Source organism: Carex rostrata, chromosome 33 (genome assembly GCF_964058835.1).
Source record: "Carex rostrata chromosome 33, lpCarRost1.2, whole genome shotgun sequence".
In the NCBI taxonomy this organism is placed as follows: Eukaryota; Viridiplantae; Streptophyta; class Magnoliopsida; order Poales; family Cyperaceae; genus Carex; species Carex rostrata.
The window spans coordinates 2,726,345-2,744,136 of record NC_135950.1 but is presented as its reverse complement, the minus strand read 5'-3'; the positions used below and the strand labels follow the sequence as shown (position 1 = coordinate 2,744,136).

Sequence of the window (17,792 nt, the reverse complement as noted above, 5' to 3'; positions counted from 1 at the left end):
TTATCAATTTTTCTAGCTCTGAAACAGAAAACTTGAAACAAAAATCAAAATTGCCTACAAGCTTGATTTCTTAACGAGTCACTTAATGAGCACGAGTGAACTTGAGCATTTAACGAGTTGAGCATGAGCACAGTTATCAACTCAGTGTTGTTTTCTCAACTCAAGTTGACTCGCTCATTAACTTAATGAACCGAACACAAACATACCCCAACTAACTCGAACTCGGATCATTAACAGTCTAGATACAACACATCTCAACACAAAATAACGACCAGATATGCAGAATTATTTACCTCCTTGATGAAATTAAACTCTCAAGTTAAATTAATAGTTTTTTTTTTTCCCCAAATATGCGCAATTATTTACAAGCATTTCTTCGGAAACAAACCCAATACTGATCTCTTACAATGTATGAACAGAAAAAAGGCAATTGGAATCTCTTCAATACTTATTGCATGGTAAGTTGAAATCGGTTATGCTTTATTTCTGATGTAACAGAGTACGAATACTGGTGATTAATAAAAAGGACACTCTGATTCTACTCTAATTAAACAGCAACAAAAGAAAAAAAGGGAAGCAAGAAAATTTCTATTCTATATTTTTCACTATGGACATGGGTATCAGCAAAATTAAAAAAAAAAAGGAAGAGAAATCACTTAAATCCATCCTTACAAAAATTATAAACAAAAATGCATTCATCACATAAGCTCAAAAATCAGGCCTCCAAAAGTCAACATCGAGCGCTGATCCAACGAGATAAATTATTTGTGTTTAATATTCCACAATAACATTCTTCTAATAATTGGAAAATAACATTCTTCTATAAGATCTTTTCTATTAATATTCCACAATAACACCTTCCCATGTTCTTTCTCGATTTGTCAAATCAGCTCATATCATTTTTTTGAGTAAGAATTAATAGGAGTCGTGCTCCTATTTCATTAACCGCAATTGGTTGCATTGTTTGTTGAGGGTTGTGAGAAATAACCCTCTGATGGATATACATGTGATTGTGAAAAAAAGAGGAAAAAAAAAATCAAAACATCCTAGAATATAACAGAAACATGATGATCTTCTTAATCATCTCAATCTTCTTTGATTTGTATAATTCCACTGGGTTTTCACTTCTTCCGTCAATTCTTCAACCGACTTTGAACACTCTCTAAACAATCTTGTACAACGCTCCCTCCATAGTATAAAAATCAGCTCATATCATTGTAATACTTTTGAGAAAATAATCTCCCCAATCATTGTTACGGAAATTTCATCTATTTTTTTATGATTCAAATTACAAATTACTTGTTCTCGAATTAGCGTGTTAGCTGCAGTAAAATCAAAACTAGCTACAGTACTCTTATTTATATGTCTTATTAAATTATGGCGCTCTCAATTTTACATCAAATTGCACAGGGAAAATGGATGCACCAAAAACATATAAAAAAGCAGGGTTGTACACAAACCAAAAACACCCAGTAAAACTTCTGATATCCAAAAAAAATACGAACATTTTAAACTATTTTTATTTTCTCACAAAAAAACTTGCACAATAAAGATACTACAAAATAAAACAAAATATATCCACCATTAGCTGAATTCAGATCCTAACTCAATTTTTGGGTTTTAGATTAGGACCGTACAATTCAAATTTGCGACAATCCATTCGAAATAGAGCACACACATCCCGAGAAACGAATTTGAATCCCGAGACGGTCTTGAGCACAGATTTGAATCGGATGTTATCAATCCAAAACCCAAAAATTAAGTTACTTTAGGGGATCCGGACCCCCATTAGCTGAACTTATCCACTAGACGTCCCCAATAATACCTCCAACTCAACTGGTGGAGACACCACGGCCAAGAATTCTTCATCTCTTTCCAGCGCAGACATGTACTCTGGTAATAAGCACACCTCCAAATCAATACTCCCACCCCCTTCCCATCCCGGATATGCCGAAACCTTGCCATCAAACTTATTCGCACTGCCGCTTCGTGCTGCAATTGCCTTGCCCCAACCAAAATCACAACCATACATGTTGAATCTTGGTGAACTGCCCATCATTATGCTATGTATGTCAAAAAATTGCAAGTTGAACACAAATGGATTTGCCATATACTTATGCATCAAGTCTCTGATTGTAGAGTCAGTATAATTAGCAACAGCTTCGTGTACCAGCCACGCTGCCCAGCCGAGGTTGTTGTCTAGAAGGTCTCCTACTGTTGTAGTTGTGCTAATAGCATTGATCGAGTTGCCAAAATAGTTTTCCGGGAGAGGGGGTTGTAACCTCGTTCGATTTTGAATTGACAAACGACAGCTGGTTTTCTGATCAGGAAGGAAGCGTCGTGCACGTATGATGCAGCGCCACATCAACGCACTCAAAGCTTGAAAAGTGGATATTGTACCTAAAAGAAACATATAATATTCAATTATACATGAACGATTTTATATTTATTCATTAGCAAGACCCAATGATATGTTTAGATATAGTGTTGTTAAACAACAAAGCTCATTTTGGAAGTCAATTTCTTCAAAATTAGGAAATGTAAAAAAAAATTACATCTTTATATATTTTTTAGTAAAGATTGGAGATCAAGCTAATCAACTGATTAATATCCACAAATAATTGCCATTTCAGATTTCGAACCCACGAATACATCTTTATATCTATTTAAACAAAGAATAGTATTCTCTGAAATAATTATTATTTACCATTTCCACATTCTTGATTGGCTCTCGCCTTCAACTTTGTAAGACTTTGGCTAGAGAAGTGAAACATCCTCTCTCTAAGAGGCGGAGGTGAAACCCGTACAACAAACTCTGCAGGAGAAGAGAAGGGGAGCTTGATAGGGGGTTCTCCATAGCCTCCTATGAACCACTTATCATGAACCAGAAGCTGAGAGAGCACAACCTCCTTCCCTGCTGCTTTGCATCGGGCTATCTCTGCCCATGCATTGAAGAACATCCAAAAAGAGGTGCCGTCACCCATCACATGGTTGAAAGCACAACCAATAAAGATTCCATCTATTAGCTCCGTAACCTATACATTTTTAAATATTTCTAAACTTCAAGCCACTTGTTGCATTTTAAACAATGTTTTAAATAGTGATTATAGCGGCATAGCGGGAAAAAAAAAAAAAAAAGCTATTGTGAATAGCATAACTATAACAAAAGCTATCATACATAGCGATTTTCCCTTTTCAAACTTTATATTATATACTTCTACTAATTATCAACATAATCAATATTAGAGAATTGATGTAACAGTTAAATAACAACTAATCTAAGTCTATACTTTTTATCAATTACGCAAATAAAATGAAAAAAAATCTAAAAAGTAACATTATTTAATAGTTTATACTTCATAGTATTACATATTATAATAGACAAAGAGTAATTAATTTTATAAGGTAAATGAAGTCAATATACATATTTAAACATTTTATATATTATAATAATAATCAAAATCAGCTTTCAATAAAAACGAACGATAATAATTTTACAAATGAATACTATGCAAAGAGCAACCAAAATGAAGAATTAATATTTGAATATTTCTTGATATAGAATGATTGAATAAAACACAAATAAAAATAGAAGCATATAATTTGGTTTAGTATACTTATCGTAGAAGACCATGTAGCATTAGAAATAATAATAGAAGTACAGAAATTCATATAAATTGCAAAAAAAACTCATGTAGCATAACGGTAGCTATAGCGGATCTCATATAGCGGTAATAGTGGTCAGGTATTATAGCTATAGCGATCGTAGCTGAGTTAGCGCAATTTTATCTCATAGCTTAGCGTTTATGGTTTAAAAAAACTATGACATAACTATAACGCCGCTATAGCTAGCTATTTAGAACACTGATTTTTTTTTTTTTTTTTTTAAAAAGGCAAAAATTGCCCATTTCATTGCTGAAATATAATAATTACAAAGACCAGTTTTTATCTATTTAGCCTAATGAGTTCATTATCACTCTTTACAAAACAAAATGAGTAACATGCAATAAAACCACCAAAGCTTGCTATTAGCAATGCAACAAAAATATGCTAAATTTGCTAAAAACTAAGCCACAAAATATTTGGGCTAAGGCTAAGTAGAACTAGACGACAAAATTGGTGAAGCATCTTCAGTTTCCACTACGGTAACACGTTGGCAGCAGCAAAACCTTGCTGGCTAAAGACCTCTACATCCGAAAGGAAAGGTACTAGCTCCAGTGGCATGTACTGGTTCAAAGGAATGACATCTTCTATGATCGGGATCCACTCTCCAACAGCATTCTTGACTTTCTTGCTCATGTTTCCTGCCCAATAAGAACAAAGAGATTTAATTAGTAAAATCAGATGTCTAACACTTTTAATAGCACAATCATTGAAACAAACCTCATTCCTATGTTTCCACAAACTCCAACTAACTGCACTAAGGATAATTAAGAAACCTGTTCTATCTATGACATCGAGAGAATAAGCAAATGCAAGTATACTATCCCAAGTTGTCCATGATTGCATTATCAATTGAGTTTTTCCTAACCAAAACCAAATTTGTTGAGCTAATGTACAAGTGATAAAGAGATGGTCAATCAATTCATTGTGTAAACAAAACTGACATTTGGGATCTCCAACCCACCCTTTAATGGCTAAATTATCTTTGGTTAAGATGGTATTATGCGAAACTAGCCACATGAATACTCTGATTTTTGGTGGTACCGGCAAGTTCCACCATATCATGGCATTTTTTGGTTGATATCCACCAAAGTTAAGAATTTTATAAATCGAATGAGTTGAAAACTTCCCTGAGACTTCCCAGAACACTGATTTTAAATAATTCTAAACAAAGTATATGCTCTCCTGTCACATTTTGCAAGCCACTTGTTGCATTTTTTTTTATTTTTCCCGATTGTGATGGGCTGGTAACTGATTCGAATCACCAGAAATGCAACCCATAAATATTCTCAACTGACCTGAACAGTGAGGAGCGGGTTGGTACACCCGTCAAAATTAACCGCCAGGTCAAGACGAAAGAACTCTTTCAAAAACACAGGCAAATCCTGACCGTCCGTTGTCACCACATCAGCGATCCCAATGTCATCCACCACGGCATGCACAAACTCCGCGCCATCCCCTTCGCAACCAACCTCCACGTGGCAAGTGATACCACCACCCTCGCACGTGACCGCCCTTATCCGGCCGGATAAGTGGTAGAAGTGGAAAAGTGCCTCCCCTAGAGAACTCCTCAGCCGTTCGATGATTTCCTCCACCAAGAGATCGGATGGTTTTCTGAACAGGAGGCCCTTTTGGATGTAGTGGGCAGAGAGCATGGCCGTGTCCCATCCGCTGAGGTGAAGCTGACGTGGAGCTTGGGGATTGGGTCTTGGAGTTACTGTGTAGGCTTTGACGGTGCGCACAGCGGGGGATGGAGAAGGCATTTTGTGTGGGAATAGAAGCGGAGAACACTCGTTGCCTTATGCTAAGAAACCAAGTGCAGAGAAACTCTAATTGATTAACGAATTGAAAATGGTTAGATAAGAAGGGAAATTCTTTATTCATACAAATGCTTTATTTTATTAGTAAGTGCTCAATCATTGTACTGAATTAGATCTGAGATCGATTGTGAATGAAAAAAAAAAAAAAAAATTTCTGCTGTAGCCATACAAACTTTCAAAATAGCCAATTTTTCCATAAAAATATCATATTATCCAATATACCTATAAAAACTCAAAACTTCTTTCTTTTATCCCCTTTCATTGATTGAGTTGCTGCGCATCGTCAAGAAGTTGTTGAAGCAGAGCACCGTCAAGACTCAAAAGTTGTCCAAATTGAGACAATTCTCACGATTTGGATGAAAAACGCAAGTTAAATTTGAGATTTTAACTTCCGTTTTGCATTTTTTTTGAAAAAACACAATGGTGATCGCAAGAATTTGGGAAGGGCTAAAGTATTTGGCTGAGTCGATTTGGGAGGAAGAATCTTCTTGCTTTTTGGTTTGGATAGACTTGGTGCATAATTTTATAATATAGAAAGTTGGAAATTTCTATTGGTTCATGGTGGACCTTGCCCATTTATATATCCGGACCCAATGATCTAGTATGCAGTTTTGCTGGTGAACCAATATGTAGTCAAGTGTATTAGTTGACTCATTCATAAAAATATGTTTAACGGCAAATACAATATATTAAAAAAAATTAAATAGTATTGTCAAATGTACTAACTAAATAAAATTATTAATATTGAATATTGATGCATTATAAACGTTCCAAGTAAATGTATTTGTCTCTAAAATTCTTATTTCGTTCCAACTCAATTGTTGCAATGTGTATTCTTGTTTGACTACTTAAGTAATTTGACTATATGTATATTCTATTTTGACTGAAGTAATCTAGTTTAGAAAATATATAATTAATATATATTTTGAGTTGTCTTTAACTAAATGTATAATATTTTATTTTCCTTTATATTATACTTAAATGCGATCCAAGATTTCCTGATCAGCTTGAAATACTCATATTTTATTTTATTAGTGAGTTATATTAGTGCAAGAAATGATATTAATGTTATTTTTGGACCAATTAGTTTTTTTTTTACAATTTTTCTTATTTTTTTAAATGCAAAACAAGTTTTTTTTTAAAATATCCGAGTTTCCGAGTTGACACGGCCGATTCCAACCGATTTCTCGGATTCCGAGTCAACCATAGACTATCCGATTCCGATTTTCAAAACCATGGATTTAATATTATATTTAGTTATTCTAAAAACAAAAATAACAAATATACCCTCCTCTCTCTCCTATCTCTCCTTCTCCTTCACATGCATTATACACAAAACTAAAGATGAAAAGTGAAGATGAAAATTTGACTTGTAAATTAGTCAATCGCCAAGCCCTTACTTTTCTTGTTGCATTATCGTACGAATCTAACTAACGGTTCAGTATTTCTCATGTAATACAACCTGTAATAATGTTAGGAGTTTGTAATGACATATGCTAACTAACCATGCATGAAATGGCAGCACCAACAAGCAAACGCCGGCTCTTTGAAGAAAATATGTGTTACTGGCATTCCAATACAATTACATACTCTGCACCAAGGGTTGCAATCTTGCTTGATTCAGAGTTGTTATTTATCTTAATTTGTCAGCTATTATAGAATCCGTTCAAGCTCAAACTAAGGTTAAAGCCCAAAGTTTCCATTTACCTTTTTGCTTATATATTGGCTCTGGTGCTATTTTCTGTCTGGTAATATCCTTGGAGATTAAATGAGCCTTTAAGTCCTTAACATTATGATCAAAGAGAAGAACAGTTAATACAAGTAAATGGCATATGGCAATTATAAGTTGCTTGCTATACAATTTTTTGTGGGATTTTGTTGAGCAGTTAATCACCATGTTTCTTCCTTTTGTAATTGTGTTGGCAGCAGATAGCGAGTGGGCATGCCAAAGGGAGCATTAGGCAATGGGATTGTGAGAGGGACACATGCGAAGCAACCTTAAATGGTCATAAATCAGCCGTGAGACGATGCTTCGGTACAACCCAGCAGGTTCTCTTCTTGTTTCTGGGAGCAAAGATTGTGAAGTCATGGGGTGTCATGGGTGAAGGAGAAAGGAGAGAGAGAGAGAAGGGTATATCTGTTAATTTTGTTTTTAGAATACTTCAACAAAATGTTAAATCAATGAAAGGGATCAAAGAAAGAATATTGAGTTTTTATAGAGATATTGAATATTATGGTATTTACATGGGGAAGTTGACTATTTTGAAAGTTTGTATAGGTATACTCGAAATTTTCTCAAAAGAAATAGTGTGTAAAAGGAATATTAATTAATTAATCGAAGTGACACCTCATTGCGAATAGGGGGAATTTCACGTATACCTCTCAAAACCTTCAAAATTACGTATTTTCTCCTCTAAAGTTTGAAATTACGTATTTTTCCTTCTAAACTTCAAAAACTCACAAATTTATCAATTTTATTATTTTTTTTGTACTAGAACTCATTCTAAAATTTTAAAATACTTATTTTACCCTTTATTAAAAGCATATAAAGTATATCAAACTCAAATTTAAATCTAAATGGTTCATCTACTGTTTGATCCGCGTGCATCGCATTAAAATTTATGCGTAGCGCTTCAATATTCGTGCTGATCTAACACGCACAAATATTAAAGCAATCTCGATTTGGCCACATCGTATTAAGATATGTGCACATCATTTCAATATGTGTGCGTGTTCGCATCAAGATTTGTGCATATCTCTCACGCACATATCTAAAAGCAGTTTGGACGGTACAGGAATTGTTCATATTCAAATTTGAGTTTGATGGGCTTTATATGCTTTTAATAAAGGATTATTTTATAAATTTAGAATGAGTTTTAATATAAAAGACAGTAAAATGGGTAAATTTGTGAGTTTTTGAAATTTAGAAGGGAAAATATGTAATTTCAAACTTTAGAGGGCAAAAACGTAATTTTGATATTTTTGAGGGATATACATGAAATTCCCCCTATATATTTTTATAGAGCATGACAAATGCAATATTTATAGCAGCTTACATGATTCCTATATAATTTTCAATCAGTTCTAGACTAATTCAAGTGACTAAATCTTCAAAATTGCAAAAAAAAAATTATATATATTTTACATGAGTTGAGCCGAACCAATCGCTTTTTCTTTCAAAACTGAACCGAACTAGAACCAAGTCATTTTGTTTTTCTCATTAAGGCAAGCCGAATTTGAGCCGAACCTTGATCATCAGCAGCCCTACCAAGTTGGCAGTAGGATGATAAAGCCACTATTTGGCAAAAAATAAAATGTACCTTTTTAGGTATATTTGAGATTTTATTTATTTACAGAAATGAATAAAAAGAGTGACTCTTATCGCTTTTTTGGATTAAATCTTATGGCTTTGGAATTCGGTCTAGCGCGGGGTAGTATTATTGAGCTTTGAGATTCCTGTCAAGTTAAAAAGAATAGTCCAGATCTATTAATTGCGAAAGATTCTCTTGTGCAATATTAGAGAGGATTTGAATTTCTAGTTGTACTGGATCAGATCGGATCAGATCGAACCAGATCTGAGATCGATAGTGAATAATAAAATAATAGCGTGTAAAAGGAGTATTCATAATAATACCCACTCAAACCTAGAGGAGGCAATTCCTACTTTCCTAGTGAAATCCCCGAAAATCCATAACCACAAACATCCCATGAATCACTAAATTAAAACCCCCTTCTACTTCTACTCAAAAAGCAATGGCCTCTACCATGACCGGCCAAGTACCGTTCCGCATGGCGGCAATAGCACATCCCGGCCGCGGCCACATCAATGCGGTAATGAATTTTTGTCGTCTCCTTTCTGACCGAGGCGGTTTCCATATCTCATTCGTAGTCACTGAAGAATGGTGCTCCATTCTCTCCTCCGACCCGCCTCCCCCGGCTTGTGTGCAACTATGCACGATCCCGAACTGTATCCCATCTGAACGTGTCCGTGCAGTAGACAGGAACGGGTTCATGGATGCTGTCCTGACTAACATGGAGGAGCCATTTGAACGGTTGATAATCGAGCAGCTGGAGACACCCGTGCAGGCTATTGTCGCCGACACGTACTTGCCTTGGGTTGTAGAGGTTGGGAACAGGAGGGGCATACTGGTTTGCTCCTTGTTTCCCATGGCGGCTTGCTTCTTCCATGCTCTGGATAATTTCCACATGCTGCCAGTACATGTGCCCACAACTGCTTCCATAGCAGGTAAAAGAAATGAACTAATTACTAATCAGTTTAATAGATTCTCAATGGCAGCTAGTGCATTGTATTATATATATGTGCCTAGCTTGTTGTCTTTACTCTTTAGGGTGCCGTGTCCATCCGTATTTGATACGTGTCGTGTTGTGCCAGTACGTCTTAGAAATAAAAGTGCCGTGTTGCGTTGTACCAAATAGTATTGAGACCGGACACAACATGAATATCAACATGACAATGTTTCTCAAAGTGTTTACAAAATAGTTAATGTTAAAAAAATAAAATAAAAATAACAAAAAAGGCCAATGTTTCTATTTTCGTCATTTTCATTTTATTTTATTTTTTTTCATGCAATATATATATATATATATATATGTTTTTTTTGTCAAATTTTATGCGTTACTTGAGATTTTGGATTGTTGAGAAAAATTCATTACATGTACTAATTAAAAAAATGGAACAATACGTAAAATTGTGTTAAAATTGGAAAATTTAGTTGAAATAATATGTTGCTAAATTTTAATTCATTTTTTTAATTTTAACTTTAGTAGGGTCAAAATTTCAGTTCTTAATGTTGATTTAAGGCTAATTTTTTCTTTGAAACATAATGATTACTTTCATATTTGGTGTGACTGTTTAGTAAATGTAAATAAGTTGTTTTTTATTATATTGTAGAGTTTAATGATGAGCCATTGGAGCAATATATTCCTGGCCTACATCCTTTAAGGTCTAGTGACCTTAATACATTGCATAGATTGAAGCAATGGAAGAAGATCCTTCAATATTTCCCTTGGGTAAAGAAACCACAATGTGTCCTTTTCACCACATTTTACGAGCTCGAATCCGACACAATTGACTTAATAAAGCAACAATTGCCATGCCCTGTTTACCCGATCGGACCTTGTATTCCATATTTAGAATTAAATGCTAAAAAAACAAACCCAGACCAAGACTACTACCTGACATGGCTTGATGAGCAACCGAAGAAGTCGGTCTTATACATCTCGCTCGGTAGCTTCCTCTCTGTATCACAAACTCAGTTAGAAGAACTTGCCTCTGGTTTGGTTACAAGTCAGGTTAAATTTTTATGGGTTGCCCGTGATAATTCTACTTGGATTCAAGAAATAGTAGGAGAAGATGGTTTGGTGGTGCCATGGTGTGAGCAACTAAAGGTGTTATGCCATCCTTCTATTGGAGGGTTTCTGACACACTGTGGCTGGAATTCTACACTGGAAGCAGTATATGCTGGTATACCAATGCTGACATTACCAATTTGTTCGGACCAAGATGTCGATAGTCGGCTTATAGTGGAGAAATGGAAGGTGGGTGTGAGATTAAAGGGCAAAAGGGGAAAGGATGACATTGTTCCAAAACAGGAGATTGCAAAGGTTGTCAAGGAATTCATGGATTTGAATGGAGATAAGAGTAGAGAATTGAGTAAAGAGGCAATGAATTTGAAAGCAGCAGCACATAATGCCATAAAAGTAGGAGGGTCTTCTTATAATAGCTTGAGTAATTTCATTGAAGGCCTCTCCATTAATTTTTGTTCTTGACAGTAAGGTCTAAGTAATTGTCTAAATTTCTCTTTATAATAAAGGTCAATTTTACCATAACATGACATTTTATGTGAAGTTAATTATATATAAATTCTGAGATATCTCATATTTTACGTTTTTTTTTTTTTTGGAAAATCTCACCCGTTCAAATATGTTCTATCCCCGAATAGGCACCGGACACGTCGGTCACACAAAATATGAGATATCTCAGAGGATACGCACTCTATATTTAGGGTCTGCATCCCTTAAGTAATCCAATTTTTGGATTAGATCTGAACCGTCCGATTTGAATCTGGACCAATCCGATCCAAGATGGAGCACACGGGGCCCTTTAATCTGAGGGTCCGATTCGAATTTGATGATCCGGATCTAAACTCAAAAATGGGTTACTTCACGAGATCCGAACTCCTATATTTATGCCCCCAACCTGTCACAGGCCCATATATATTCCGGTTTTTGGTACTTGACCGCATTTAATTCCTTCGAATATTTGTTCTCCCAAACCGTGCGAACCCAATTCTGCATGATCCAAAGGATTCTGGACTGCTCTGAACTGAACGGTCATTAATTTAATCTTGGGTTCATTGTAATTTTATAGTTCTAATTTTTTTGTCTCCATATTATTCTACTTTAATAAACTTTCTTCTTACGGTTTAAAATAAAACTTATTTTTTTCCTGACTGAACCTGCTATTGTTTTTTTCTTTTTGAAGGTTAGTGGTCGATAGCCTACTAACCTGTTATTGTTACTTTTGTGATAAAGAAAAGTGTCGATATATTTTTGAATAATAAAGACAAAAAGTACGCTATCTAGCTAGAAGCTGTAAGAAAAAAGATTGGTGCTATATGCATGATAAGCATAATGAATTTCATTAATATATAATAAACAATTTACTTTTTTTTATCTTATCTCCAGAGTAAGGCTTGGGTGCTATGGATAGCATAGAGGCCTCTATGCTACGGCTCAATATTCAAGTTTTCAAAATCCAAACGGTCGATCCGAACCGTTCATCTTATTCTCCATATTAATATCTGCTTGGAGACCAAATTTTATAATTTTCTGAATTTTTTTACTATTTATTAAGCCACTTTGAAAATCGCTAATCCAACGGTTTTACTGTTTTGTGCAGCCACCGTTGGATCAACAATTTTGTAAAATACTTAATAAATAGTAAAAAAATTCAGAAAAATGTAAAATTTGGTCTCCAAGCAGATATTAATATGGAGAATAAGATGAACGGTTCGGATCGACCGTTTGGATTTTGAAAACTCGAATATTGAGCCGTAGCATAGAGGCCTCTATGCTATCCATAGCACCCCAAGCCTTTATCTCCATCCAATTTGATCATGCCTCCAGTTTTACTTATGTCTTACAGGAAGAATAAAACAAAGTAAATCATGTTTGGTCATGTTAGATTGTGGACTAACACAGTAGAATAAAGATTTTAAGCCTTACTTATTGCATCAAATTTGATTTAATCAAGTTGGATTAAGACTGAATAAGCCGATCTTTAGACCGTTTTAAATTGGTCTAAACTAACCCATCTCTCTGGATGGTTTATTTTTTAAATTGAGTATATGACTTAACCTTTCATTGTTTTTATTATTTTTATCATTATTTTTTTGTCACTTTAGTATCAAGTCAACCATATAACCAAATATTAATATTTAATTCTATCTAACACTTGGCTTAACACCAATGCAAAGTTTATAACAGCCGAGCTGTCAATGCACTTCACAGAATTTGGAATTTTAAAGTATTGAGTTTCAACATGCCATCATTTTCAATAGGAATGTCCCCAAATGATATGATTTTTTTTTCTCATCTTGATCTTGTTTATCTACTGTTAAGTTGGCTTTGACCAAATTTGGTTTTGTTTGAGACCTTTCAGCAAGGATGTGTCTCAAATTGTAGCTCTAGATTATATCATTTCAATAGATCTGAAATTAATGTTTTTGTTCCGTCTTATTCTGGTAACATGGCATGTGCTGTTACAATGGTTTCAAGGTAAGAAGAGGATGAACAAATGATATACTTTTTGTTATTAATGTTTTATAGTGCTGTCATTTAAAGCCAGGATTTTGAAGGAGGAGAAGTTGAATATCCAGAAGCTGATACAAGATTCAACACGGAGGTGATTTATTTCTTATCTCTTGATACACATTTCTGAAGATGAAACATTAAGGGCAGTTTGGGCACTTTCGAAATTAAATATTGATGGGGCATGGATAATTTTTTATTGTTTGAAGGAATTTTTATCATTTTATTTTTATTTTAAAAAAAACGCAATGCTGGAACTTTTCAATGTATGTACATGAGAAGTTTGTGTAAGCACTTGGAGATGCAAGCCTTACAGCAGGAGCAAGTATGTTTTTTTTTTTTTTAAATTTATATTATTAGGTTATATCATTCAAAATGTGGAGAATTTGTATGCTTTATCTGTTGACTTTGTTTATATTATAGAAAGTTCTATTTAATTATTTATTTGAACAATTATTATTTTTATTGATCTATTTTTATTTTATTAAAATGTTTTTTTATATAATGTGTCTGTTGCAACACACGGGTACAATACTAGTATTTTGTTATTGGCCCAAAACTTCGGCCCATTTTGAATGTTGATCACGGGCAGGTCATTTGAGTTTGAGGGACGTTAGTACACAACTGCGTCTACGTATAGCTTCGGTATATAGTAGAACTATTTAGTCCCACATCTTCAAATTAACAAAAACAAACTGCTTGGGAGCCTATAAAACAAGGCGAATACTAGAGAAACAAATCACTTTACTAGATTCACTCCGGATAAGTACTTGGACTAGGGTTCCGATTATAATGGATATTCGATCCAGACTGCAAAATTGTTTGAATTATAATTTAAATAATTTTTCATAGATATGCAGTACGCATAGGTATTTTTTATGTGGTTGTGGGCTGCATAAGAATACTTATAAAACCGTATTTTACAACACTAGTGTGAATAAAGCATTTTGATATCTCCAGGGTTTTCTTAGCAAAGAGTTTTTTCTTTGTTTGAAGTTGAAGTATAGATAGATAATTGCAACACCTTTTAATATTATAGAAATATGGGTTGTATTGCCTTTCTCTAAAAAAAAATAATCACTTTCAGTTTCAACATTTAAATGTTAATTTTGATTTTTCTTTATCAGAACTTAATCTGAATGGTCTTATCATGTAGCCGCGCCAGTACATCTAAATTGAACACCAGGAGTTGAGCAAATAGTCCATAGCTGCAGAAAGCAACCCCCCAACCCCCTTCCCCCTCCTTTTTTCCCCTTATAGTAAGATAGAGGTCTAGTCTTTCAAATTTCAATATCCATAAAAGACCCCTTATCCGGTTCCGAACCCACAGCCTCCCACAAGGAGGACGCTGTCTTTTGTACCAGCAAATAGTCCTCAGCTACAAAAAGTTCTTATAAAGTAAATATCTATTGATACTATTGGTTGGTGCCATATCTATTTATGTACCACAAGAAAAACTAAGGGGACAATAATTTGTCCATAAAATAGTAAACCAAGATCTTAAACAACACCTCATAATATAATTATTACTGTGATCAAATCATCACACTATTCTTGCAAGGTCACTACCAAAGCCATAAAACTCAAGCAAGAGATCTAGTCTACAGATTGAACATGACCTTGATTGCATCTCCGCCACCAGCACTCACCTCGAAGGCCTCCTCAACCTCTTTCTGGGAGAAGCCATACCGGTGCGTTATCAGTGGCTTCACATCGATCTTTCCCGATCTCAGAAACTCGAGGCACAATGGCCACGTATCCTTGTACCGAAAGATCCCCACAATGTCCACCTCTCTGTTAAAAAATAAAATTGGATCGGAATTTCTTTCTTTTACAAGGTAACAAAAGGAGCTATTTAATTGAGCAAAACATAAATAGTACCTAGCTGCAGCTGAGGTAAGAGGCACTGTCAATTCATTATGGCCCATACCGACTAGACACACTTTACCACCGGCGCGGGTTGCATTTAGAGCAGTTGACATTGTTTTGCTAAAACCGGCACAGTCAAAACTCACGTCTATCTCACCCCCCATGGCTTCTTGTATACGCATAACCTCATCATCTATATCCTACACAAAAAAAGATAACAATTAACTACTCTGTATGCATAATTGAAAAAGAAAAGGAAAAAGAAAAAGAAAAAAGAAAGAAACTTCATAGGGAGATTTATGCCATACTTGCACACTTGTGGAGACCTTAACAGTTTCATCAGCTCCAAGGGATTTCGCAACAGACAACCTGTACTCATCAACATCCACAATGACAATTCTCGGTGCACCAAAGGCATGAGCAGCAAGCATGGTGACAAGTCCAATGGGCCCTGCTCCCATGATCAGAACAGTCTTTTCTGGGCCCACGTCTGCACGCCGACATGCATGGATCCCCACACTGAGCGGTTCACACATGGCACCTTCCTCTAAGCTCACATTGTCAGGTAACTTGAAGCACAGATCAGCTGGGTGTACCGCCTATAATTTGAATTAAACATCATTAAATATCAGTTGATACCAGTTGGTTCATATTCATAAGATTCATGAGGTTTCAGCAACTATCAGGTCAGGTAATACAAGAAAAGTCTCAACCTTAATGCTGTGATTAGTATTGTACAAGAATCTAAATCCTTTACACAATGATGGCATTTTATCGAGCAATTTCCATGCAATGAATAAAACGAAGGGATTAATTCATTACAATAGACCTGGTTAGCCAGAGAGCCGCGATAGGGAGGTGTGGCAAATAACTTCATATCAGAACAGAGATTGTAACGGCCGCCTTTGCAGTGTTTGCACCTCCAGCAACTGATTCCCGGTTGAAGCGCCACTCGGTCACCTGCGGCAAGTGCCTTTACCTCACTTCCAACTTCTTCTACGACCCCGGCACACTCGTGACCAATCACAATAGGCTCTTTGACCACAAAATGTGCACACCTCAGTGTCTGACAAACAGAATATCAATTGGATAGTGGGTACCAGGAAAGAAAATGTTATTAGGTTGATAGTTATGAAGTTTGACTGAATTTTGATGAATGGGACTAAGAGAGAATTATACCTTGAGGTAGTGAACATCACTTCCGCAGATACCAACTGCTTTCATGCGAACTCGTACGTCATGTGGGCCTGAAGAAAAAATCAGTTAAGACAAAATGATTATTAGTGTGATTGGTAGATCTATGGGAGACAAGAAAAGGAATAGGAGGTGATCCGGAAATACTGAATCAAAATTGAAACTGATTGAGTGATTGCAAACAATAATGACCTCAAAATCAGGATATGAAATTTCCTTTCGTCCATGAATATTTTAAATGTCAAGGCCAGCAGTAATATAATTTTTCTTACTTTTCAAAGTCTAATGTAACTAAATACTTTAATAAATGTTGACTATCTAATGAAATTAATTAAGTTAGTTTCACCCCTAAATATATAATTGGTTTTTATTACATGTCATAATTAAGTTAAACTAATTTGTTTTGAAACATCATTTCATTATTACTGAAAAATTGAGCTCATGTCATAATTGGATTATTTTTCAATCATTTGATTTAATTAAATACTGATTAGTATTATTAAGTTAATAAACAAAGCTCAATTTGCTATATAATAAAGCTCATAAATAATCCTGCAATCTTAATGAACATGAGCTCCTTAGTAGAGAGTAAATATTTTAATCCATGACCCCTTGATCATTGGAAACAAAATACTAAATTCAGAACATCACACAATCAAATAATAATAGAAATAGAACAAAAATAACGAAAGAGGCGGTACCAAGAGGTGGGAGCTCAAAGGGTTGGATCTTGAGAGTATTCACAGAAACCAACCAAACAGCCAAGTTCACCTCCTTATCATCTCCCTTCGTACCTAACGCTTCGCCTCCGCCTTTCTCCATTTCTCTCTATCCGATCAAACGAGTTCTCAATTCGTGGCAACCAACGCCCGAGGCCATTAGATTTTATGAGAGAAGAAAAGGAGTGATGTGAGAGATCAGAGAGCGCATGATCCTGTATTCCTGTTTGGTGCATGTCAAAAGATAAACAAATAAAAATAAATAAACAAAGTCGTGATTGTTCTAAGAGGCAATTTGTATAGTGAGAATCTGAAAAATGGCCCCACATGAGGATAAAACCAACATTAAAGATTTAAAGATCTATTAAATTAAATAATCGAAATCTTACTCGCTACAATGTGTGATACTCTGTATTTGACAGAGAGGGTAGTATGGGATATCATTGATTCAGTTTCAGGAGAGGAGATATAGTCAAAGTTGCTGTTGTCATTTAATGGTATTGCTTTTCAGTCTTTATCCAATTCGAGAGAATAAATCTGCTGCTATCTATAGAATCGCAGGAACCCTGCTATTTAAAAATCAACCCGTTCACTTGTTTTGAAATTCGTGCATATACAAACCAACTTCTTTTGAGATTCATATATTCCAGAAAGTTAACGGTTTGATCTGGAATAGCAGAGACCCTGCGATTCA

The 17,792-nt window shown here is 35.1% G+C and overlaps 3 protein-coding genes across 4 annotated transcripts; 1 reads left to right on the top strand and 2 right to left on the bottom strand.

Moving 5' to 3' along the window:
* Positions 1-1,750: 1,750 nt before the first annotated feature.
* Positions 1,751-6,099, bottom strand: LOC144548262 (putative acetyltransferase At3g50280). Of its 2 annotated transcripts, XM_078296948.1 has the most exons (4): positions 5,706-6,099; positions 4,962-5,492; positions 2,708-3,035; positions 1,751-2,400 (listed from the first exon to the last, which is right to left on the bottom strand). In XM_078296948.1, exons 2-4 carry the CDS (start codon positions 5,424-5,426, stop codon positions 1,799-1,801), a joined length of 1,395 nt encoding a protein of 464 aa, XP_078153074.1. In that variant the 5' UTR covers positions 5,427-5,492; positions 5,706-6,099; the 3' UTR covers positions 1,751-1,798. The 2 variants fall into 2 exon arrangements, with proteins under 2 accessions (XP_078153074.1, XP_078153075.1); XM_078296949.1 differs by having other exon boundaries at positions 4,962-6,099.
* Positions 6,100-9,230: 3,131 nt separating this feature from the next.
* LOC144548260 (UDP-glycosyltransferase 87A1-like) lies at positions 9,231-11,297 on the top strand. Its single transcript, XM_078296946.1, has 2 exons — positions 9,231-9,729; positions 10,396-11,297. The coding sequence occupies exons 1-2, from the start codon at positions 9,237-9,239 to the stop codon at positions 11,271-11,273; spliced, it is 1,371 nt and encodes a 456-aa protein (XP_078153072.1). The 5' UTR covers positions 9,231-9,236; the 3' UTR covers positions 11,274-11,297.
* Positions 11,298-14,704: 3,407 nt separating this feature from the next.
* On the bottom strand, positions 14,705-17,367 carry LOC144548261 (sorbitol dehydrogenase-like). Its single transcript, XM_078296947.1, has 6 exons — positions 17,081-17,367; positions 16,365-16,432; positions 16,015-16,251; positions 15,494-15,784; positions 15,198-15,385; positions 14,705-15,110 (listed from the first exon to the last, which is right to left on the bottom strand). Exons 1-6 carry the CDS (start codon positions 17,199-17,201, stop codon positions 14,918-14,920), a joined length of 1,098 nt encoding a protein of 365 aa, XP_078153073.1. The 5' UTR covers positions 17,202-17,367; the 3' UTR covers positions 14,705-14,917.
* Between the last annotated feature and the right edge of the window lie 425 nt (positions 17,368-17,792).

What these genes read in the sequence shown, in the direction of transcription:
- LOC144548262 (XM_078296949.1), bottom strand. Translation starts at nt 5,426, where the DNA reads ATGCCTTCTCCATCCCCCGCTGTGCGCACCGTCAAAGCCTACACAGTA. An exon ending in ACCCGCTCCTCACTGTTCAG is followed by an intron (nt 3,036 to 4,961) that starts GTCAGTTGAGAA and finishes AAAAATGTATAG; the next exon opens with GTTACGGAGCTAATAGATGG. An exon ending in CAATCAAGAATGTGGAAATG is followed by an intron (nt 2,401 to 2,707) that starts GTAAATAATAAT and finishes TGTTTCTTTTAG; the next exon opens with GTACAATATCCACTTTTCAA.
- LOC144548260 (XM_078296946.1), top strand. Translation starts at nt 9,237, where the DNA reads ATGGCCTCTACCATGACCGGCCAAGTACCGTTCCGCATGGCGGCAATA. An exon ending in CACAACTGCTTCCATAGCAG is followed by an intron (nt 9,730 to 10,395) that starts GTAAAAGAAATG and finishes ATTATATTGTAG; the next exon opens with AGTTTAATGATGAGCCATTG.
- LOC144548261 (XM_078296947.1), bottom strand. Translation starts at nt 17,201, where the DNA reads ATGGAGAAAGGCGGAGGCGAAGCGTTAGGTACGAAGGGAGATGATAAG. An exon ending in GTGATGTTCACTACCTCAAG is followed by an intron (nt 16,252 to 16,364) that starts GTATAATTCTCT and finishes TCTGTTTGTCAG; the next exon opens with ACACTGAGGTGTGCACATTT. An exon ending in AGGTCTCCACAAGTGTGCAA is followed by an intron (nt 15,386 to 15,493) that starts GTATGGCATAAA and finishes TTTTTTGTGTAG; the next exon opens with GATATAGATGATGAGGTTAT.